General features: G+C 41.0%; 2 protein-coding genes across 4 annotated transcripts in view; both read right to left on the reverse strand.

Annotated features, from left to right (window-relative positions):
- Positions 1-6,450: 6,450 nt before the first annotated feature.
- Positions 6,451-23,752, reverse strand: part of LOC127668792 (neutrophil antibiotic peptide NP-2-like) — a 40,183-nt gene continuing 22,881 nt past the window's right edge. The window contains exons 1-3 of one of the 3 annotated variants that reach the window (XM_052162582.1): positions 8,728-8,834; positions 7,177-7,361; positions 6,451-6,690 (exon numbers count right to left, since the gene is read on the reverse strand). In XM_052162582.1, the coding sequence (XP_052018542.1) occupies positions 6,578-6,690; positions 7,177-7,361; positions 8,728-8,813 (384 nt within the window). In that variant the 5' untranslated portion in view covers positions 8,814-8,834 and the 3' untranslated portion in view covers positions 6,451-6,577. Of the gene's footprint in view, positions 6,691-7,134; positions 7,362-8,727; positions 8,836-23,752 lie in introns of those variants that run through there. The other 2 variants (XM_052162583.1, XM_052162584.1) reach the window with 2 other exon arrangements.
- On the reverse strand, positions 14,152-15,008 carry LOC127668973 (alpha-defensin 3-like). The gene is made up of 2 exons (XM_052162866.1): positions 14,837-15,008; positions 14,152-14,261 (listed from the first exon to the last, which is right to left on the reverse strand). Exons 1-2 carry the CDS (start codon positions 15,006-15,008, stop codon positions 14,152-14,154), a joined length of 282 nt encoding a protein of 93 aa, XP_052018826.1.

The following is a 23,752-nucleotide window of genomic DNA, read 5'->3' on the forward strand; positions in this document are numbered from 1 at the left end:
GCAACCTTGCAGAATGACTAGCTGTGAGCACAAGGTGGTACAGCCAAAAACTCCTACAACCTTTGCCTGTTTCCCTTCCAGCCTAGTTCCACCTTTAGCTGTTCAGTAAATACACATTTGCTGATTTTGATTTGCTTGGGTTTATATTCAGAAAAAGTATAGCTAGGTCACGTGATCTTTTAGTCTTTCCAGGAGCCTTCTTGCCAATTCCTGCTGTGGATATACTAACATGTGACCCACCAGCTTGCATAACATTTCCTCTTGCCATCCTCCCCGCTTTGCAAACACAGTAAGGGTAGTTTAAATATTTAATTGAATAACAACAGCAAGCAATAATGAGTAATCTGAAGAAAACTCTCTCCCGTTCACTACACCTGGGAGGAATATGAAAACGCATTCTAATTACAATTCTGTGTTTTGAAGAAACCGAGAGATCACAAGATCTTGCTTTCTTGGAGTTTTCTTACAAGCACTCAGAATTCTCCTCCCTGGACTCCATTCCTGGACCGCGTTCCAACAGTTAACACCTTATTCTTGTCTTCTTCATTCTCTTTATACTTAACTCCAAAGCCAAGATTGATCGACAGGCTGCTGTTTAGTCTCCGTTGAGACCAAGCTCTTGCTAGCACCTTCCTCAGAAGCTCTGTTCTTTACGCGCTGATCTAGTCCCTACGCTGCAATGGCACTTTATAGCCAGACGGTGGCACTGCTGTCCAGAAATCCCTAGCCTGCTTTGCTTCTTTTGTTTTCTTTTTCTTTTTTTTTTAAATTTTTTTCTTTATTGATATATTTTTGTATTTACATTTTAAATGATTTTCCCTTTTCTGTGTCCCCACTCCCCACAAGTCCCATAAGCTCTCTTCCTCCAACCCCTCCCCCCCCCCCCCCCCCCCCCGTTCCTCCATCTGTGCCTTCCTACTTCCCTGTTCTGGTATTCCCCTATACTGTTGCATTGAGTCTTTCCAGAACCAGGGGCCACTCCTCCATTCTTTTTGGACATCATTTATTTTGAGTATCTTTTTCATTTACATTGCCAGTGCTAAAACCTTTCCCAATTTCTCCCCCTCCCAAAAGCCCCCTCCCCAAAGATTCGCTACCCCTCCTCCACCACCCCCCTCCCCCGCCTCCATGTATATACTCCTCTACCCTACACACTCCCACCTGCTCTCCCCTCCCCCCTCCCCTCTACCCTCTTCCCCCTCCCCTCCCCCCACCCCGTTTCCCTTTGTTGGGGTCTCTATTGAGCCTTTACTTGACCAAAGACCACTCCTCCCACTGACGCTCAACAAGGCATTCCTCTGCCACATTTTTGACTGGAACCATGTGTACCCCTTGGTTGATGGTTCAGTCCTTAAGAGTCTTGGGGTGTCTGGGTGTCCGAAGTCATTGTTCTTCCCATGGGGCTATAAACCCCTTCAGCTCCTCTGGACCACCCTCCAGATCCTCCGTTGGGGACCCCAAGCCCAGTCCAATAGTTGGTTGCTAGTTTCTGGCTCTGTATTTGTAAGGCTCTGGCAGGGCCCCTCTGGAGACAGCTATGGCATGCTCCTTTTGGTACATGCTTCTTGTCATAGTGTTGGGGTTTGGTGACTGTTGCTTTCCACACAGTCTGAAAACAGAAGAAAATGTTCTCTGGATAGTAGGGTTGAGCACCAATTTATGCTTTTCAGTGCCCAGAATATTGGCACAGTCCCAAGTAAATGTGAACACAGGATCATATGAATTAACAAATCTACTAAGCAGCAGCAAAACTGAGTTTACAAAAGCCAAGCACAGACATTTGACATCACTTCATTGAGCTGTTGATCAAATGTGGCTGCCCACCCCACCCCGACCCCCATCAGCTGCTAGCTAACACACTCAGTTCCTACAGCTGTTGTGTTGTAGGTTTGGGATAACACACACAGAGAGCTTCACAGTGTTCTCATTGAAAGTATTTATCTACCCCCCCCCAAGGTTGTATGTAGTGTTGTTGATAGCTAAAAAACGTAGCAGCAATCCATATCTTTACATAGTTGACATGTGGTAAAGTACATTTTCACAAGAGCATATATCTGTTGTGTGCTATAAACAACACTGGAATATACATCATTTGAGTCCAACTCTTCAAAGAGTTCATAACATTGGAAAATTCAGACTGATCACCTCATAACAAATGTTAAGATTTCTTAGTCATTTTTGCTATGACGTTTTGAATGTTGGAAGGAAGTTGAGTTGTTTGCTGTTCAAGATCTGAAATCGGGAAGCAGGCTACAATGACAATCTCCCAGTGTGGTGGGAAAATGAGGGTTAAATCACAGGAGAAGACAGGGTGCAAGTCCACAACTCTGAAGCAAAGGCAACCATGGGAAAGAGCTGGGTTTATTCCATCTCTTTTCCCCTCAGATGAAGATAGGGCCTGAGAGATTGCACTAAAGAGCTGCTTTTCATCTGTGGTAGGAAGGGTAGCCACAAGTTAAAATTACACATTGGGCAATTTCCTTGGAGGCAATACCACAGGTAAGAACAGGACATTTATAGACTTTGCAGGTTTGTCATGAGAACTCTATGAGTTGGAGGATTTTCCCAGGGCCCTGGTATCTTAGTTAGGGTTTTACTGCTGTGAACAGGCACCATGACCAAAGCAACTCTTAGAAAGAACGATATTTAATTGGGGCTGGCTTACAGCTTCAGTGGTTCAGTCCATTATCATCAAGGCAGGAGCATGGTAGCATCCAGGCAGGCATGGTGCAGGAGGAGTTTGAGAGTTCTACATCTTCATCTGAAGGCTGCTAGTGGAAGACTGACTTCAGGGCAGCTAGGATGAGGATCTTAAAGCCCACACTCACAGTGACACACCTACTTCAACAAGACCACACTTAACTTCAACGGGGTCACACCGTCTAATAATAGTGCCACTTCCTGGGCTGAGCATATACAAACCATCACACTTGGTCAACCAGTAGATGTTCATTTTTCCATGTCGGTACTTTTTTAAATGTGAATTTGTTATTTGGAGAAGGTTGGCTATGTATTTGCTTTGACGGGTGAACTGGTGGTGGCAGGCATTAGGCGGCTTATAGATCCACTGGGGGAAACACACTGAGTGAAAAATAATGACGGTGCACATTTAGGAACTCTGGCTTTGGATGTGACTATATGATTCAGTTAAGTACCCCAAGATGATACCTTCAATTCTGGCCAACTGCAGGAACCCCGGGTAAGCTGCCCTGTCTTCCCACCAGAATCCCAATCCTGGAACTACACATCTACACAGGGTGAACCAGCTGATACATGTATGAGAGAGATTTACTAACTCTCTGTCCTCTCTGTTGTGATTCTGAAGTCCAAGATGGGGCAGATCTGGGACAATTGTACTATCCTCCTTGGTCTGAGGTACCCTCACTCAGGAGAATGCTAGGGACAGCATACCATGACAGAGACTGTCCACAACAGACTAGGATGGAGATCTCTCAGTAGCCTATGGCAGCTCTTTGTAAAAAATGTTCCTATTTCTCCTGACCTTAGCCCTGGACAATGGCTGTATAGATTTCATTTGTTCATGACTGATTTTTAGTTGGCCTTAGTGTGTGTAATTATCCTATTATATCTGGCTTTCCTACTCCTTTCTTCTTCTGCTCTGGTGAATTCTGTGAAACTTGATGCTCCCTGATGTAATGATTCTTAAACAATTAAAAACTGAGGCATGGGGCCTAGCACAGCACAGCACAGAACAGCACAGCACAGCACAGCACAGCACAGCACAGCACAGTCGTAATGGCCCAGGTGCATGCTGTGTGCTCTTATCTTGGAAACAATGGGAAAACTGCACAACGGTAGTTCCAGATTAATGTCTGACAAAAATCATGTTTGGAAATTAGTTAGAAAATGAGCAGAGCCAATATTGGGACCCCAAGAAAGGAAAAAGCTATTGAAGTTATGAAATAAGTTTTGCACAACATTTGAGAGTGATGCCTGGATAAGCAAGCATAGAAGGCATAAAATTATATTTTAGGAAAACTAAGTCAAAACGCTGGGACTCTTAGGTGAGGCCTTGTGTGCAATAAACAGAAGCAGAAAGCTTTAGAAGCTGTTTCTCAAAGGCGATGGCTCACATTCCTGCAAAGTCAAACCATTTTCATACTCTGTAGCTATTCCTAGGGGTGTTTCTTTAAATTACAGGGATGTATATTAGTGGAATATTCTGAGACTGATGAAAGTTCCTGGTACATTCTAAAAACAATAGATTACACCAGAGAGCATCTCGCATGCCTGTTGATAAATATTTGAGCAGGTGGGGAATCAAGGAAGCTCATCATTTACTTTGCCATTGCCCATGAAGTAGCCATAGTCAGCCCTCACAGAGATGCAACATGTGGTACAAGCAGAAACCCCAGGTCAGAGGAACACCAAAGGTTCAGGGAGAACAAGGGAGCTTTGTGTGGCCTGCCCACACTTCCATGTCATTCCCTTCCCTTACACATATGCAAACACTAAAGTCCAACCCTAAATTAAAGGGCTCATTGTTCTGTGATCCACACTTTAGTGACCAGAAACAAACAAGATAAACATCTTTCCTGCTTCCTAAGTTAGTAGGATCCTGCATCCCAAAAGAATGGCCTCAAAGTTGACACTCAGTCCGGAATGCCTTATCTCTTATGTCTATGTCTTGTCACCTGGTCTTTATACCCACAAGCAGTTCAATAGCCAATCAGCAAGTAATGTGCACTGAAATGCAATCTGTTGAGACCCAGGTCTGTTTGTAAAATTTTCTCAGCTGCTCTGGTTTACTTACACATTAAAAGGTCACTCTGCATGAAACTCTGACCAAGGGTCCAGAGTGTTCCAGGAAAGGGGGGTAAGCTCTGTAGAGAAGTGGACAGATGTGCTGGCACTGGCCATCAGGTGGCATGGCTGTCCAAAGGATTCCTCTTTTCCCCCGGGGAGTCTTCAGAGGACTCGATGCAGTGGAGTTGGGCATCAAGCTCCATTCTACTGAGCTCTAAACATTCCCACATTAGTTACAAACCCTGCATTCCAAGAAAAGCAAAGGAGACCTTGGAAAAGAGGGTGGAATCTGTGAATTAATAGATCATCTGAGCATCATTGAGAATGTGATCTCATGAAAGCCACCACAACCCCTTGTAGCACTTTGGAACGTAGAAGGCTTGGAATCACTGTTTATTTTCCTAGAGTTAAACTAGTACCTTAACGTGGCTTCAGGGGGTGAGGGATGAATATGGAGGTATCCTCATAAATGCCTGTTAAATTTGGTGGGTGGTTGTTAAGAACTGGAGACTTAGGGTCTCCAGGTCCCTCTGCAGGCCACTATGTTTGGTTCAGGATTCAGGCACCTGTACAGGTGGCAAGAGCTGGTATAGTGACTGAGGATGCTGTTCTCTGGGACCTCATCCCTCCTGTTGTACCTCGGTGTGTCACAGGATATGTGGTGATTTAAGTGACATTAGTCACATTTTCCAACAGCTTAGCTTCAATTGAGAAGTGTAGATAAAGGTATCTTAAGATACCTACACCTAGATATCTTAATGTATAGCTGAAGACCTGAGCACATGGTGTGTGTGTGTGTGTGTGTGTGTGTGTGTGTGTGTGTGTGTGTGTGTGTGTGTGTGTGTGTGTGTTTAAAGTTAGGCCTACAAATATCAAATCCTGCTTTTCCAGATATTTCAGGTGATTAGTATATCTGAGACTTTCTGCCTTACTTCTTGGCTTAGTTGGTATTTTACTGCTGTGAACAGATACCATGTCCAAGGACAACTCATATAAGTAGTTATTTAATTGGGGCTGGCTTACTGGTCCAAGTCCATTATCATCAGGGCAGGAAGCATGGCAGCATGCAGGCAGGCATGGTGCATGAGGAACTCAGAGTTCTATAGCTTCCTCTGAAGGCTACTAGCTGAATACTGACTTCCAGACAGGTAGCATGAGAGTTTTAAAGCCCACGCCCACAGTCACACACCTACTCCAACAAGGCCACACCTTCTAAAAGTTCCACTCCCTGCCCAGAGCATATACAAACCATCACACTTCCCATTTGGTGCCTTTGCTGCTTAATGGTACTTACAGTTGTATCTGTAGAGTTGGTACCCACTCATGGCTTTTATGGGCAGATAAATGATCTTGGACTGCCCTGATTGTAAATCCTAGCATGTATAATGAAGAGACTGGTTTCTTTGGAAAGTTAGGTCAATGTGACATTGCAAAAATGGGGATGACCATGTTGTCTAAATCCCACACAGCCAATGGCTTTGAGAGTAGTTCTGATCTAAATGGGGCAGGGTTATAAGATGAGAAATTAGGATGCTTGCAACAGCATTGACCTTTCTTATTATCCATTAGAAGCCTGTGTGATAACCGACACTCCTACAGACCCAAGCCCAAATTTCTTTGTAGCATTCTGGTACTGGGTGCTCAGAGTCTTGCTTGGAGACCATCATCAAGCACACACAGAGAGAACTTGCCGTAAGTACTTTATTTGGGTATAAAGGAAAAGGAAACTCAAGGACACAACATGAGGCAAAAACAGTCTCCTTCAATATCTCAGGTCATATGACAAATGTATTCTTCTTGTCCTTAGTTCTCAGCGGCAGCAGAGTCGGTAGATGCGGCGACGATAACTGCAGGCCCCAGCGAGTCGTTCTCTAAAACCACAGCGTGTGAGTCTGCAATAGCAGGTCAAGTCTGACTTCACATCTGGGGAAACGGAGATCATATGCAGTACTTAGTGCCTGAGTCAGCAGGGTAGAAGAGATCTTGGGCAAGATATGTGCTGGGTGAAATGGGCTCTCCACATTGATCATTAGTGACAGGTGCATCACGATCAACAGGAATCAATATACACGGTAAGCACAAAATGAAACACTAATCTCCATTTGTCTTTATTTTTTTATTCTTGCCATTACCTAAATATCTAAACAGATATCTCCAAGTTCTGAAATAATAGACACAGTACAATAGACCAAGCCTAGCCACTTAGATCGAAAAGAAAACAGTCACTAAGTCTCTTTATGCATTAAACCCCGTGACATTCACAAACAAATCTTTGCAGAAAGAAACTGATCTATTTGGCTCTTGCTGTTTAAAGAGGAAAATAAGGAAGTAGTAAAGTCACCTGGGTGACCCAGTTTCAGAGCTTACCTTCTCTCTACTCCGTGACTCTAATATGATGACTTCTCTCACCTGAATCTAGGAGAGCAGTGCCTTTATCCTCTCCAAAGGATATGGAAATATCCTGATCCTCCTCCACCAGCTGCTCCTGGTCTGGAGCCTCCTCAGCACTTCCTTGGGGAAATTCTGCCTGAGTCTGGAGGGCCAGTAGGAGAAGGGTGGTGAGCAGAGCGAGCATCCTCATTGCTGTGGGTTTCCTAGGGGATGAAAAACATCAGGAACCATGTGTGTATGTGTGAGTGTGTGTGTGTGTGTGTGTGTGTGTGTGTGTGTGTGTGTGTGTGTGTGTGTTTTCCTCTGTATGTGTGTGTGTGTGTGTGTGTGTGTGTGTGTTTAACTGTGTGTGTTTGACTGTCTGTCTGTCTGTCTGTCTGTCTGCCTGTCTGTCTGTTTTAATGGGGAGTGTATGTGAAGAGAAGGGTCTGAGACTGGCCCTGCAGTTAGAAAGGGTCTGCATTGATAAGAAGAGGAATTTGTCCTCAAGGAGTACTTGATATTCTTGCTCTCCCGCATGAGAAGCCTTTGTTCCTGTGCTTGGTAGATGCCTTTGGTTTAAGCTGCTGCTGCTGGGGTTGAAGAAGAGGATCCTGCTATTGTTTCCTGTTACTGCTTGTATTTGTACTTACACTTGAATGAGTGTGTATTTTTAATGTTAAAACAGAAGAAAAGAAACAGCAGTTTCAAGCATTAAGTCTAAGGAACAATGCCTCTAAGTCCCTGAAGATGGATTCTTATCTGCCATCTGAGGTTGGTCACTCTGTGGTCAGATAGGTATCTGGATGATGCAGAGAGTCAATGCTTGTTGACCACATTGCGCTTATCAAACTATGGATAAAATGAGCTCCTGAGACTATAGGTAAAGCACTGGTCTAAGAAGAAAGTATGGTCATTCTTTCCACTTTGATGAACGGCAATTAATACAGTAAATTCTAAAGCATGAAACCCAATCATTTCATGCACAATAAGAACTGTATCTCAAGTAAAATGAATTAAAGACTGGGACATAAGACATAAAAGCATAAATTATTACAAGAAAATTCAGAAATGGGTATGGATAATGATGTCTTGCATGACACCAAAGGAGTTGGGAACAAGATAGGTGAACAAGTGGCGTGGTGGGATGGCACTGGGCTATGCAGCTTCTGCACAGGAGAGGAAATAAGCATTGGGGTGAGGTGGCAAGCTAGAACATGGTCAAAAACGTTAGCAAAGCATACATCTGAATAGAAACTAATACCCAAACCATACAGACAACATGTACAGCTCAGTAGCCAAAACCAAGCAATACCAAGAGATATTTCTTAAAGTAAAAAGACATTTTAAAGATTATTATTATCCCCACTGGAATGCCAAGGAAGGCATTTACATTTTGGCAAAAGTTGTATGAGTTTCCCCTTAACCAGCAATTACTATTATTCTCAGCTACCAGAGACCCAGACAGAAGTACCCCAGAAGGGTATCTAATGATATGTGCTCCTCCAGAGTAGCCTTGCCTTCAAGGAGTCATTTGCAGTTAGGCCTCAATGACATATCCATCCTTTGAAAGTTACTTTCATTACTTACAGACCCTTGTGGTATGCAGGGATAGTAAAGCAAGAGAGATAGCACCCTTCAGTCCAGACCTTGGGATACAAGAGCAGCTGAAACATCTGGGAACAGACTACCCCTATTTAAGGGTCACTTGTGATGTCTTAATTTTTTGTGGTTAATTTCTATTGGATACCTCAAACACCTGTGGTGCAATGCCAGTTAGGAAACTTGCAAGAGCTAGGGGCAAACAGGGCTTCCCAGAAGGACTTCTTATTTATATAGTCCAGCACTAGATAACACCCATTTGCCCATTGCTGCTCACTTGAAGGAGCTTGTACTACATAGCTCTATGGCTGAGACTTACTCACTGGTTTCAGAAAGCATGAAAGAGTACACAGGAAATGTGTGGCCTACAAATCATGGCCTATGCTTTGTGGAGATGACCAGAATACATATTCAATGAACATGTAAGGAAGGTTTTGAAAACCAATTCTCAGTGAACCTTTGCAGGACCTAAGTTATAACAGTTAGAACTAGTTAAGCCATTCAGCAGAGTAAGGGCATTGGATTATGGTGAGATTGTACATTAGTTCTGCTGTAAGACTGTGCAGGTTCTAATGGAGTCTCACATGTGAGTGAAGTATATTTATTAAGTCAGTCTCTGCAAGGACAGCATACAAACTTTCCTGGCCACTAAATAAGGTGCAACTGTTCTCTAGAACTATATGGGAAAACTATTCATGCTGTTGTTTCTTGAGACATAATGTCTTCTGAATGTCCATTGACTGCACAGAAGGCAGGGAGATGGACGCAACTCATCTTAGAAAGTGATGTGCGCTCAGAGGCATTATGCCTGAAGCACTACTGGCCATTCATAAAAACAGTGTCAGACCCAGCATGACCAGAATGAACATTCCATGTTGGAGATGCACTGACTTTCTACCACACAGTAAGGAAGACAGTGCTTTAACATGACCTCGAATCCTCTGACACTGCTCTCAGAATGCAGGCTTCTCCCAGCTCCTCTTGAGCATAGACTTGTTCATTTCTTGATGAGTAGTAAAATCTCACACACCTCAACATGCTGTATTTGTCTCCAAGATTTAAAATGTTAATATTTAATTTTCTCCTTATGCTGTGGCCAGAATGCTTAAGTCTTACTAAAATTAATGTATGGAAATCATACTCTAATTGGTTATGGCATTCACAAGTGGAATCTTCTGGCACAGGATTTAGGTAAAAGGGAAGAGTAACCAGGGATAGAGTAGTTCTCTTATAAAAGAGGTTCAGAGAACCACCTTATCCTTTTTCCAGGTGCTGAAATCTTCTGAAACTGTCATTTATAAACTAAAAAATGGGTCATCACCACAGAGTAAATCTTTTGACACTTTCATCTGAGACTTTATAGTCCTCAGAACGGCTGGAAATTGGTACCATCTGCTCCGTATAATACAATTATTATATGACTTTGTATGTGGTGGTCTGCTATACAAGCAAAATGGGCTCAGGCAGATGTTCACACTGGAACCCATCTGCCATCCTTTGAGGAACTCGGAGTCTTGTTGGGGGAACCACAGGGAAAGAATTGAGGACCCTTTTCCTGGTAGAATAGAAAAGTCATTGGTGCCTTCACTGGAAAAATATTTTGGTTTATAATGATTACAAACATCCTTCATCAAAACCCACTCTGCTTCAGATAGGTTGATGAGGATCCCTCTCCCCTGAGTCAGGAAGAATGGCTGGACTATGCACATCTGGTCTCAGCTCTCAACCTGCCGAAAGCTCCCCCATTACAACAATACTGACTTGCCACCCATGCTGGGTTTTCTGTACAAAACCCTCCATATCCCAGCGAACCATAAGTCTCTGAGTCCATGGCACTGACCAATGTGTAAATGGAAAATATGAGTGAGAACACACACACGTGTGTATGTGTGTGTGTGTTGTTTAAAATCCATTTCTTCTTGTAATGATATCTTGCATGGCAGTAGGAGAGCAGAGCTTTTCATGTACATACACATTAAGAACACATTAAGAGAATGTGTGACTTGTGTGGATTATTTTGAGTATCAACGTTTGCTTTGTCAATGCAGCGATGAAGTGGGCCTTCATCGTTTCACCTATTTTCTCTAGAATGACTCAGAAAACACATCCTAGACAAATAGCATAAAGTCCTGTAGTATTTGGGATGTTCTAATGAACAACTACTTCTTCTTTTTTTTTTTTACGCAGACTTCAACATGGGGGGTGGTGGTGGTGATGAATGATTTGTATGAAACCCAAGTAGGGTTCAGGCCTCTGTCCTTGGGGAGGATTTAGTGAGGTGGGCTGTATGGAATTGGTGATTGCTAGAACATGAAAAAAACTAAGAAATATTGGTTATTTTTCTAGAATTTCAAGCTATGAAACCTTTCTAGATCTGTCCTTCATTCTCTCTGCATCATATGAGAGCCATCAGAAAAGCAAAGAGAGAGAAAGGCCAGGGCAACACTTTTAGTTCCTGAACTAACCAGTTTTTCTAACCAGAACTCCTTCTTAAGGTTCTCAAGTGTTTGAGTGGAAATGCTGAGGTGGAGTGGTTCTTGAACCTGAATACAAGACTCCAATTAACACACATGGGAAGTGTGATTATTCCTAACACAGATCATCTGACATGAAAGATCTGGGTACAAGTGTGATGGGTACACCCTGGGTGTCAGTGTTCCTAGCTTACTCTTAAGAACACCTTTCTTGAGGGAACTCTCAAACAATCAGAGTCTTCTACTTCCGGAGGCAGGAAGGCAATAGAATATGTTGCAAACCAGCAGTTTTAGATTAATACCCAAACAGGGGAGAACCTTAGCAATGGCGAGTGGCTAGGCATGTAGTCATTGGCTAGAGAGCTGAAGAGAATGAGGAGAAGGTCATGGTCACCTAAGGGGTCAAAGTATTAAGAAGTTTGGAGGTGAACATATTGGCCACTTTAGTCTAGAGAATCTTTTCCTGTAACCTGCAAGTTTCTTAAATGATCTGTGGAAAGGTGGTTGTAGACAAGGTTGAGAAAACCAAACTTTCAAATAGAAATAAACTCTTGATGTGACAGAGATATCTTTGTGTGTTGTAGCTCCACATATTGTAGATTATTGCCAAGAGATATCCCTCAGTAGGTAAGTGGATAAAGAAAATGTGGTACAAGTATATAAACACACTATCTCTGCTCTCTCTCTCTCTCTCTCTCTCTCTCTCTCTCTCTCTCTCTCTCTCTCTGTGTGTGTGTGTGTGTGTGTGTGTGTGTGTGTGTGTGTGTGTTTGTGTGTGTCTGTGCACTACTGGAATACTTCTGAACTTTAATGAAATGGAATTTTCAATAACTGAGATGATACCTGAGGACACTTAATGTATAATATCCTGACACAAATTGCCTGCAACATGTTCTCTATCCAAAATACAAAGCAATATAATGGCAGGTGAGGACAGAATACTTACTACTAGACTGGTAAGTTCAAGAGATACTGAGAGATGATTAGTCAATGGGTACAGAATTACATTTAGGTACTAGCAATGAGTTCTAGTGAGCTATTACACAATAAGATGGTTGTAAATAATAACGGATTTTGTATTTCAAAACACTTAGTACAGTAGAATATAGCTGTTTCACCATAACAAAATTGTAAATACCTGAGGTGACAGATTTACAAATTCCCCAATTTAATCATTTCATAATGTGCATATACATGCATGAACCCTTACCATTATGCACCTAGAATTTTCACCACTAGAATAGGTCAGGTTTAAAACAATGAACCATTGCATTTTACCAGAAAATTTCAACCTAAACTGCAAAAGAGGGAAGGAAGAATACATGAGATTATTGCATCCAGGGTGAAGAATTTGCAACAGGGAGAGGTGTTGGAATAAACTCTCTGGAGACAAATGCCAGAGAGGCTTTTGGCTCTGTGAGCTAGTGGAGAGGCCTGGGAGAACGTTAGTAGGAAGGTTGATCAATGTAATTGTGTCATATGTTTGCTGATTGACACTTACTGAAATTATGCTAACTGCTCCAGGAAAAAGAGGAACCATGTCCTTAGATAATTATATTTCAGAAGGATGACCCTGCATTTGACTTAATTATTAAATTTATTTTGCCCAGGTCACAAGTGTCTTATTTAAAGACTGAAATATCTTGTGGGACTTTGGTAACTGCCTTGTGTCTGTAATCCACTAATCAGTATCTGTAATATTTAAGGCTAAAAGAGTTATAATGGCTAGGGTTAGATGGTCTTTACTAGCTCAATCTCTGGAGCTGGTCTCTGTCATAGTTGTTATAAACTACCAAGTAAGATGCTTCTATCACTTTCTTCTTCAAAGTGTGATCAGGTATTCAATTCTCACATCATGGTTCCATCCCTATAGGATACCTACAAGAATGTTTGCTGGGAACTCACACTATCTGTGCTACTAGAAGCTGACATCTACAGGTCACCACCACTGCTATCCTTTCATCATGGCATGGTTTTCCCTGAAGGAGTGTGTGAGTATTTAGAGTATTTAGACTCTTAGCATCCTGTACCATGACTGGATACTTGGGCTGCAAGAACTGCCTACTAACTTCTTTATTTATTTTGGATCTTTCTCCCAAGCTGTATTAATACTTCCAAAACTATAAGGTAACTCACTTGAGTGTACCTTGTAGAGCACACTGAAGTCATTAGACTTGTGCCTGAGTGTACCTTGTAGTGCACAGTGAAGTCATTAGACTTGTGCATTTTTTGTATATGAAGAAGTGTTCTGTACAGAAAATTTTGCCCTATATGACTGTAGACACTGCAGATAACATGAAACTCATAGTGGGGAATGCCCTGCTTTTCATCCTACCCAATCTGTCTCTCACTAACTTTTACTAATATTGATAAAAGTTGTCTCCATTGAGCCAAAAATGACCTATGGCTTAGAAGTCAGAGGTATAATCCAGGCCTGGTTCATTGAAACTTCAACACTTTTTAAGGACACAGTAGCTCCCTAACAAATAACATTTTAGCACTGTATAACCCTGAAGCCCAACATGGGAGTTTTCCTTAACACATAGGCAATGTCTTTGAGAGAGAGTCAAGTCTACCTGAAGGCAGAGTCAAATGTCAGGAGTGGCATGTGGCAGAATCATGAGCATTCTGGGCTTCCTTTACATTTTGTGTCTCAACCTGGAGTCATCCTTAAATTGTTAGTATTTGGAGGCAGTATTTTGCAAGTAAAAACCAAATTATTCATCCATCTGCCAAGGTTTCCTTGAAGGTTCTGATACTTTATATACAGAGGCTTGACTGAGCCTTGTAGCAAACACAGAAAGAATGCACACACACAGGAAGCACATTGCGAACAATTTACTGAAGATAGAGAAGAAGCTCAAGCACAGTGGTCATCAGCACTCAGCTTCAGTGGCCTCAGAGCACATGGCTGTCTTGTTCTCTCTGGACTCCATGCTCAATGGCAGCAGAATATGTAGGTTAAGAAACCCTTGCGGCAGGTCCCATTAACACGTTCTTTTCTTTTGCACGAATTTTCTCTACAGTGGCATGCCACCTTTCTTGATACTGGAGACATTAAAAAGAATTAGACACTAAGTTTTGAGGTTGGCAGCATGTGATAGTATGTGATCATATGAGGATGTGTAATGCAGCATAAGTGTGCTCTGTTGGTCACAGTACATCCATCAGCACGGACATCTCAGCAAATAATGCACTTCACGGGTGTTGGTCATGCACTTGAGAGCCATTCTGATATGTCTTTAATTACTAGGTTCCTTTTGTCACAGTGTAGACACTTGAATATACTCTTAAATTGATTCAAAGTTCCTTTACACAAAGAAAACTTTCTGTTAATATCTAAGACAACTCCTGTTCTATAAGCATCTATCTTGTGGATATATTGTACAGTATTGGAGTGCTCTGATTTTATGGAAATTACCATACATATTTTTTACAGTAAAAACCTTATGAGGAAGAAATTTGATTAGAGTTACTTTACTATCATTTAGATTTATGAATTTAAAAGGAATTAAAATAGAGTTGTCAAGGGAAACACATTTCTCCAACAGGATTTCAGGGCTCATCTTCAACCCTCCCTCAGTAGACTCCACGCCTCCATCACACTGGGCACCAGCACTCACCTAAATCTTGAAGAACAGAGCCATCTGGGCCTTCAGAGGAGACAGACACACCCTGGTCCTCTTCCCCTGGCTGCTCCTCAGTTTTAGTCTCTTCATCTGTCTGTTTGATAGGATCAGCCTGGACCTGGAAGGCTAGCAGGACAAGGGCTGAGAGGAGAACAAGTGTCTTCATGGCTGGGAGTCACCTGGACAGTTGCTGAACAGTAGACCAGTGTGTGGAGAATGAGGGGCCAACCTGCATTTATAGGGCAGAGACAGGTCCCACACTGAGACAAGGCACTCATTGATGGGAACTGGGAGAGGCTGTTGCTCTCAAGATGCCTTTGATGTTCCTCTGTCCTCATGGGTTCCATCCTGATGTTGCTCTGTGTGTTCAGTGTCTCCCCCTCGCACTGATAATGACGAAGGGGCCTTGCTCTCTTCGCCCTGTTACCCATCTGCTTGAGTATATACCTCTTAATGGTCTGTAAAGGAAAGAGCTGTCACTGCCTAATTTAATCAGCTCATGGAACAAATGATTTTTATGTTTTGACCTGGAAGCTGCTTTCTCAGAAAGTCTGGACCAGGACCAGACCTTGACCAGGTAGACTGGAGAGTCAGTTCTTTGCCTGATTTGGGGTATTATCAATCATCCTCCTGAAGGATAACTTTGTAAACCCCTACTTGGGGGCCATTATAGAGAAAGTAGATTGCCTTATTGTGCCCCCTAGCAAATTGAGTTTAAGAGACAGAGTTTGTCTGAGTGAAGCTAGAGTGTATTGTTCTGCTGAAGCCAAAGGGACAGAACACATCTCACGAGGTGTGGTACAGGAGCCTCTTCACCATTGGGACCCTCAATCCATGTGGCATTCCACCTGTCTTGAGATTCTGCAGTGCTTTACTTTTAGAAAATGAGAATGAGCCTACAAGGAATGACATCCACAGTGTAGAGAGCGTCATGACCTGCTACTCAATATTGAGAAGTGGCCCCACTTCATACAAGAACACTGTTCTTTTTGTGTTTTATCCCATTTCTTTCACTACATACACAACAAAATGTTCAGAACTTCCTGCTGTTTTTGGACAGTGTATGGAGTTCCCCCTGTCACAAATGCCAGCTCATATTTATGTGTGAATTAATACTATACATTTATTAAAATGTTTTTATTTACAGCACTGTACAATAGTTAGCAAAACAGCAAGAATATTATTTTACACAAACATTAAGCTATACACACATATTATATATATAATTTATCATATATCATATATTATATATCATATGGCATATGCCATATATCATATATCAATCATATATCACATATCACATAACACATATCACATATCATATACCATACAGCACATATCACATATCACATATCATATATCATATATCATCATATATCATATATACATCACATATATATATATATATATATATATATATATATATGTGGACATGTCCTCTGGAATTCCTCTGTAGACTCAGATTTATAAGTCATGATGCTCACCTCATATTTCAGACACATTGTTGTCTTCCTTGATCATCACAGAAGTGGTCTCAGATTTGCATGCTCCAAAGGCCACCATGCACATGTGATGGATTTATGTTACTGTATTTTCACTTTCTGTCCTTCCTACTAGTGTCCAGTACAGAACTGGTCATTGAAGACCCAATGAATGTGGAACTAGCACAGTCTATCCTTAGAGAAGAGTGGCCTTTTTAAGTACATCTATCAAGCTTTGGCTTGCTCCATCTCTTCATCTTTTTATTGCTTTCTGTTCTCTTCTTTGGGTCTTCCCAACCCTGGTAGCATCAGCTATATCACTTGAGGAAAGACACCTACTCATGGATGCCAGAGAAGGTAGAGTCCAGAGTCCTCTGTCTGGGACACTGCAAGCAGTCATTTACATACTTGTAGGTTTATAAAGCCTTGGGGGGGAAGCAGGTTTTTTCTTTGTGAGTTTACATTCTGCTGGAATTTTATGGGTTTATTGCAGATAGATACAAGTACTATGATATTTTTCCTATCTTTCTCACCCCAATCTGATAGAGCAAATTGATATTTCATTACTATAATAGCACTTGATCTTTGACACAGGATCTACAACCATCCAGTGGAGAAAAAGATAGCCTTTTCAACAAATAGTGCTGGTTTAACTGTAGGTCAGCAGGCAGAAGAATACAAATCGACCCATTCTTATCTTCTTATACTAAGTTCAAGTCCAATTGGGTCAAGGACATCCACATAAAACAAGAAACACTAAAACTAATAGAAAAGAAACTGTGGAAGACCCTTGAGCACCTGGTCACAGGGGAAAATTTCCTGAATAGAACACCAATAGCTTATGCTCTAAGATCAAGAATTGACAAATGGGACCTCATAAAATTGCTGAGTTTCTGTAAGGCAAAGGACATTGGCAGAAGGACAAAACGACAACCAACAAATTGGGAAATGATCTTTACCAACCCTACATCCGATTGAGGTCTAATATCCAATATATACAAAGAACTCACGAAGGTAGACTTGAGAGAGCCAAATAACCCTATTAAAAATGAGGTACAGAGCTAAACAAAGAATTTTCACCTGAGGAATATTGAATGGTAGAGAAGCACCTAAAGAAATGTTCAACATCCTTAGTCATCAGGGAAATGCAAATCAAAACAACCCCGAGATTTCACCTCACAACAGTCAGAATGGTTAAGATCAAAAACTCACAAGAAAACGTGCTAGCGAGGATGTGGAGAAAGAGGTACAGTCCTCCACTGCTGGTGGGTTTGCAAGCTGGTACAACCACTCTGGAAATCAGTCTGGCAGTTCCTCAGAAAACTTGGCATCATTTTACCGGAGGATCCCGCTATACTACTCCTGGGCATATACCCAGAGGATTCCCCAGCATGCAATAAGGATACATGCTCCACTATGTTCATAGCAGCCCTATTTATAATCACTAGAAGCTGGAAAGAAACCAGCAATCCCTCAATGGAGGAATGGAAACATATACATGTAGTATATCTATACAATGGAGTACTATTCAGCCATTAAAACAATGAATTCATGAAATTCTTAGGCAAATAGATGGAACTGTAGAATATCATCCTTAGTGACGTAATCCAAACACAAAAAGAACACTCATGGTATGCACTCACTGATAAGTGGATATTAGCCTAGAAGCATGAAATACCCAAGACACAATTCACATATCAAATGATGCCCAGGAAGAAGGAAGGAGTGGCCCCTGGTCCTGGAAAGGCTCAGTGCAGCAGTGTGTGAATACCAGGACAGGGAAGCAGGACCGGGTGGATTGGGGAACAGGGGTAGGAAAGAGAGCTAATAGGACTTTTAGGGAGGGGGAAGCTAGGAAAGGTGAAATCACTTGAAATGTAAATAAAGAATATATGAAATAAAAAGTATGAAAAAAAGATTATCATTTTTCTTTGTCCAGTTTTGATGGCCATTCCAAACAACCTGGCATTTAGTTTTCTTTAATAATATTTCTTAGTTTTCCTTCTTTCCATTTAAATTTGTAAAGGTCAAGCTTTTGTGTATTAATGGCATTACCAAAATTACTATCATATCCTGTGTTGAAGACAGAGTTATGTTTCTTACCCACCCACTGCCACAACTGAGGAGGTTCCACCTTCTTATAGTGTGTGTTCAGGATCTTTAATGTTCCAACATCTAATAATCACATGTGAATGCCCAGAAATCTATTAGGAAATAGGGTTGTGGAAGCAGCAGCTGGGCCAGAGACACCAAAGTGATGTTGGAAAAATGAAGGAGCTCTTTGCAGTTCATTGCTATTTCTCCTTTTGCTAAATATTGGACAAGCATCAACATATATTCATACATGGCCTCCAAAGAATTGATATGAACCTCTATTGGCCTCTGAAACCTCAGATCAGGTCTGAAACCACATGACCCACTTATGCACATGGGAGGGCTAACCTTCTTCCTTCCTCACAGGCATTAAGACCCTGCTGGGTAAGATGGCTCACAGCTTGAGATCTTGTTTCTTCTTTTGATCTTCTTATGCTCTTCTGCACTGCATCCTGGACTCAAGGACAGGTGTGGTGCTTATTTCTGCACTTGTCTTCAGTCACAAGCCAGTGTGCAAGAACTCAACAGAACTCGAAGTTGCCCTCAATAATCTGCTCTATTTCTGTATCAGGGTTCATACATGTGAATTGTTACTTGTGGTAACTGAGGGAAAAAAACCCTTTTCAGGTATTTCTAAAGAATATGGGTTATTTATTGGTGGTCTCACATCAATTTCAAAGGAACTAATTAGCAGAGGCAAAGACCAAGGAAAAGTTGTAGAGATGTCTTTCAACCTTGAACTCCTATCAGGTCCTAAACAAGGAAAACAATACCAGTAAATGAGAAAAGGTATTAGTCTAAAACACAGAAGTTAAGGTAGAATATGGGGTAGTGGTAAATTACAAGAGATTTGGCCATAACACTGTTGCCTAATCTTTAGTGTCTCTGAGTAATGCAATTAACCTCTTCAAAGTCCCATTACAACCCACAAAACATTGGTCAATAAAAGTGGCTACATTATTGGGTTATTGGGAAAACCTCACTTAGGAAGAGAAAAAAGATCTTAGCAATTAGTAACAGCTAATACAAATACACTGTACATATCATCTGCCTTGAGAATGCTGCCCAGATTGTCACAAGTTGCAAATTATCATGGTTTCTAAAAAGTTACAACACAAAGCTGCCTGAGCTCTGCAATAAATGAAAGTTTATTATTCCTACTTTACTTAAGAAGTAGTGAAGGTCCATAGCATTCAAATGTTTTATCCAGTAGTGAATGCTTCTATTAATAAACTAATTGGGGAATGTATCTCCTCATTTCAAATACCTCAAGAACATTACGGCATTCATGTGCTTGTTAAAGAGACATCACACAAAATAAGCATTTTTTCCAAATAAGGGTAAAAGATATTACTTGTAAGGATATATGACTTGGATGAGCTGAGAACTAATGTAGAATATTCCAGATATTAATTGTGATGATAAGAAGTAAAATAGTAAAAGTCTGAAGGTTCAATGTGCAGGTATTTCTGACCAGGAGACTATGATGTAAGGGTGGTTGATGGGAAGTGGACTGAGCTTCATATTGGGCTGAGGAATGTCCTCAGACCATGGACACAAACCTCTTGTTTTAAAGATGCACATATAGGAATTAGTGAAGTCTAGTGCAATTTTAATTAGGAAGTCAGCATAGGATTTCTGATTCCAGCTCCAATGTACAACTTTTTCTCTGTGTTTCCATGTTCTCTACAGAGTTTCCAGAGTCCCAGATAGAAGCCATAGCTTGGGCCTGACACAGAGTTGGCTGCTATGAGCAAGTAAGTACGTGTTGTGCATTTGATGTTCTGTTATCAGTGGGATAGTTTGAAAGATCTTGGGCATCTATAGGGTACTTTTTCATGCTATTCTAGGTTGCTCACTGAAATTTCTTTTTTTTTTATAGTTTTTCCAAATATATTTTAATTTATTGGTAATGTCAATTTTCTTTTTCTTTTCTTTTCTATATTCTTTGTTTACATTCCAAATGATTTCCCCTTTCCAGGTTCGCCCCTCCCCATAAGTCCCTTAAGCCCTTTTCCCTCTGCCCATCCCCCAATCACTCCCTCCTACTTCTCTGTTCTGATAATCCCCTACATTGCTGCATCAAAGCTTTCCAGGACCGGGCCCTTCTCCTTCCTTCTCCTTGTGAATCATTTGATATGTTAATTGTGTTTTGGGTATTCAGAGCTTCTGGCTAACAACCACTTATCAGTGACTGCATTCCATGTGTGTTTATTGGTGATTAGGTTATCTCACTTAGGATGATATTTTCCAGTTCCAACCATTTGCCTAAGAATTCCATGAATTGTTTTAATTGCTGAGTAGTACTCCATTGTGTAAATATGCCACATTTTCTGTATCCATTCTTCCATTGAGGGACATCTGGGTTCTTTCTAGTTTCTAGCTATTATAAATAAGGCTGCTATGAACATAATGGAGCATGTGCCCTTATTGCATGCCAGGGACTCCTCTGAGTATATGCCCAGGAGAGGTATAGCAGGGTTCTCTGGAAGTGTCATGGCCAGTCTTCTGAGGAACCGCCAGATTGCTGTCCAGAGTGGTTGTACCATCTTACAATCCCACCAGCAGTGGAGGAGTGTTCCTTTTTCTCCACATCCTCGCCAACACCCGCTGTCTCCTGAGTTTTTAATCTTAGCCATTCTGACTGGTGTGAGGTGAAATTTCAGGTATGTTTTGATTTGCATTTCCCTAAAGACTAATGATGTTGAACATTTCTTAAGATGCTTCTCAGCCACTTGAAATTTTTCAGGTGAATATTTTTTGTTTAGCTCTGTATCTCATTTTTTAATAGGGTTACTTGGTTCTCTGTAGTCTAACTTCTTTAGTTCTTTGCATATATTAGATATTAGCCCTCTGTTGGATGTAGGGTTGGGGAAGATCTTTTCCCAATTTGTTGGTTGCCGATTTGTCCTTTTGATGGTGTTCTTTGCCTTACAGAAACTTTGTAATTTTATGAGGTCCCATTTGTCAATTCTTGGTCTTAGTGCGTAAGCTATTAGTGTTCTGTTCAGGAAAATTTCCCCTGTGCCCATGTCCTCAAGAGTCTTACCCAGTTTCTTTTCTATTAGTTTCAGTGTGTCTTGTTTTATGTGGATGTCCTTGATCCACTTGGAGTTGAGCTTAGTTAACAATGGATCCATTTGATTTGCATTCATCTGCATGTTGACCTCCAGTTGAACCAGCACCATTTGTTGAAAAGGCTATCTTTTTTCCCTGGATGTTTTCAGCTCCTTTGTCAAAGATCAAATGACCATAGGTGTGTGGGTTCATTTCTGGGCCTTCAATCCTATTCCATTGATCTCCCTGCCTATCACTATACCAATACCATGCAGGTTTTAACACTATTGCTCTGTAGTGCTTGAGGTCTGGGATACACATTCCCCCAGGAGTTCTTTTACTGTTGAGAATAGTTTTAGCTATCCTGGGTTTTTTATTATTCAAGATGAACTTGAGAATTGCTCTTTCTAACTCTATGAAGAACTGAATTGGGATTTTGATGGGGATTGCATTGAATCTGTATATTGCTTTTGGCACAATGGCCATTTTTACTATATTAATCCTGCCAATCCAGGAGCATGAAGAGTTTTCCATTTTCTGGGGCCTTCTTCAATTTCCTTCTTCAGAGACCTGAAGTTCTTGTCATACAGAACTTCACTTGTTTGGTTAGAGTCACACAAGATATTTGATGTTTTTGTGGCTATTGGCAAGGATGCCATTTCCCTAATTTTTTTCTCAGCCTGCTTATCCTTTGAGTATAGGAAGGCTACAGATTTGCTTCAGTTGATTTTATAACCAGCCACTTTGCTGAAGTTGTTTATCAGCTGTAGGAGTTCGCTGATGGAGTTTTTTGGGTCATTTACGTATACTATCATATCATCTGCAAATAGTGATAGTTTGACTTCTTCCTTTCTAATTTGTATCATTTTGACCTTATTATGTTGTCTAATTGCTCTGGCTAGGACTTCAAGACTATATTGAAAAGATATGGAGAGGGGGGCAGCCTTGTCTAGTCCCTGATTTTAGTGGGATTGCTTCAAGTTTCTCTCCATTTAGTTTGATGTTGGCCACCGGTTTGTTGTATATTGCTTTAACTATGTTTAGGTATTGTCCTTTTTCTTTCCAAGAGTTTTAGCATGAAAGGATGCTGAATTTTGTCAAAAGCATTTTAAGCATCTAATGAAATGACCATGTGGTTTTATTGTTTTGAGTTTGTTTATGTAGTGGATTGCATTGATGGATTTTTGTATATTGAACCATCCCTGTATCCCTGGGATGAAGCCTACTTGATCATGGTGAATGATCGTTTTGATGTGTTCTTGGATTCGGTTGGCAAGAATTTTATTGGTATTTTTGCATCGATGTTCATAAGGGAAATTGATCTGAAGTTCTCTTTATTTGTTGGATCTTTGTGTGGTTTTGGTATCAGCATAATTTTGGCTTTGTAGAAGGAGTTAGGTAGTGTTTCTTCTGTTTCTATTTTGTGGAATAGTTTGAAGAGTATGAGTATTGGTGTTAGGTCTTCTTTGAATTGAAGGTCTGATAGAATTCTACACTAAAACGATGATCTGGTCCTGTGCTTTTTTTTTTTTTTTGGTTGGAAGACTGTCTATTACCCCTTTTATTTCTTGAGGGGTTATGGGACTGTTTAAATGATCTATTTGATCCTGATTTAATTTTGGTAGTTGGTATCTGTCTAGGAAATTGTCCATTTCCTCCATATTCATCAATATTGTTGAGTATAGGCTTTTGTAGTAGGATTTGATGATTTTTTGAATTTCCTCAGTTGCTGTTTTTATATCTCCCTTTTTGTTTCTAATTTTGTTAATTTGGATACTGTCTCTGTGCCCTTTGGTTAGTCTGGCTAAGGGTTTATCTATCTTGTTGATTTTCTCAAAGAACCAGCTCCTGGTTTTGTTGATTCTTTGTATGGTTCTCTTTGTTTCTACTTGATTGATTTCAGCACTGAGTTTGATGATTTCCTGCCTTCTACTCCTCCTGGGTGAATTAGCTTCTTTTTGTTCCAGGGCTTTCAGGTGTGTCCTTAAGCTGCTAGTGTATGCTCTCTCCATTTTCTTTTTGGAGGCACTCAGGGCTATGAGCTTTCCTCTTAGTACTGCTTAGCATAGATTTGGGTATGTTGTGTCTTCATTTTCATTAAATTCTAAGAAGTCTTTGATTTCTTTCTTTATTTCTTCCTTGACCAAGGTATCATTGAGTAGAGTATTGTTCAGTTTCCATGTGTATGTGGCCTTTCTGTTGTTTTTGTTGCTATTGAAGACCACTTTTACTCCATAGTGACCTGGAGTGCTCACTGACCTCCAATTCACTGTGAGGC

Source organism: Apodemus sylvaticus, chromosome 18 (genome assembly GCF_947179515.1).
Source record: "Apodemus sylvaticus chromosome 18, mApoSyl1.1, whole genome shotgun sequence".
Classification (NCBI taxonomy): Eukaryota; Metazoa; Chordata; class Mammalia; order Rodentia; family Muridae; genus Apodemus; species Apodemus sylvaticus.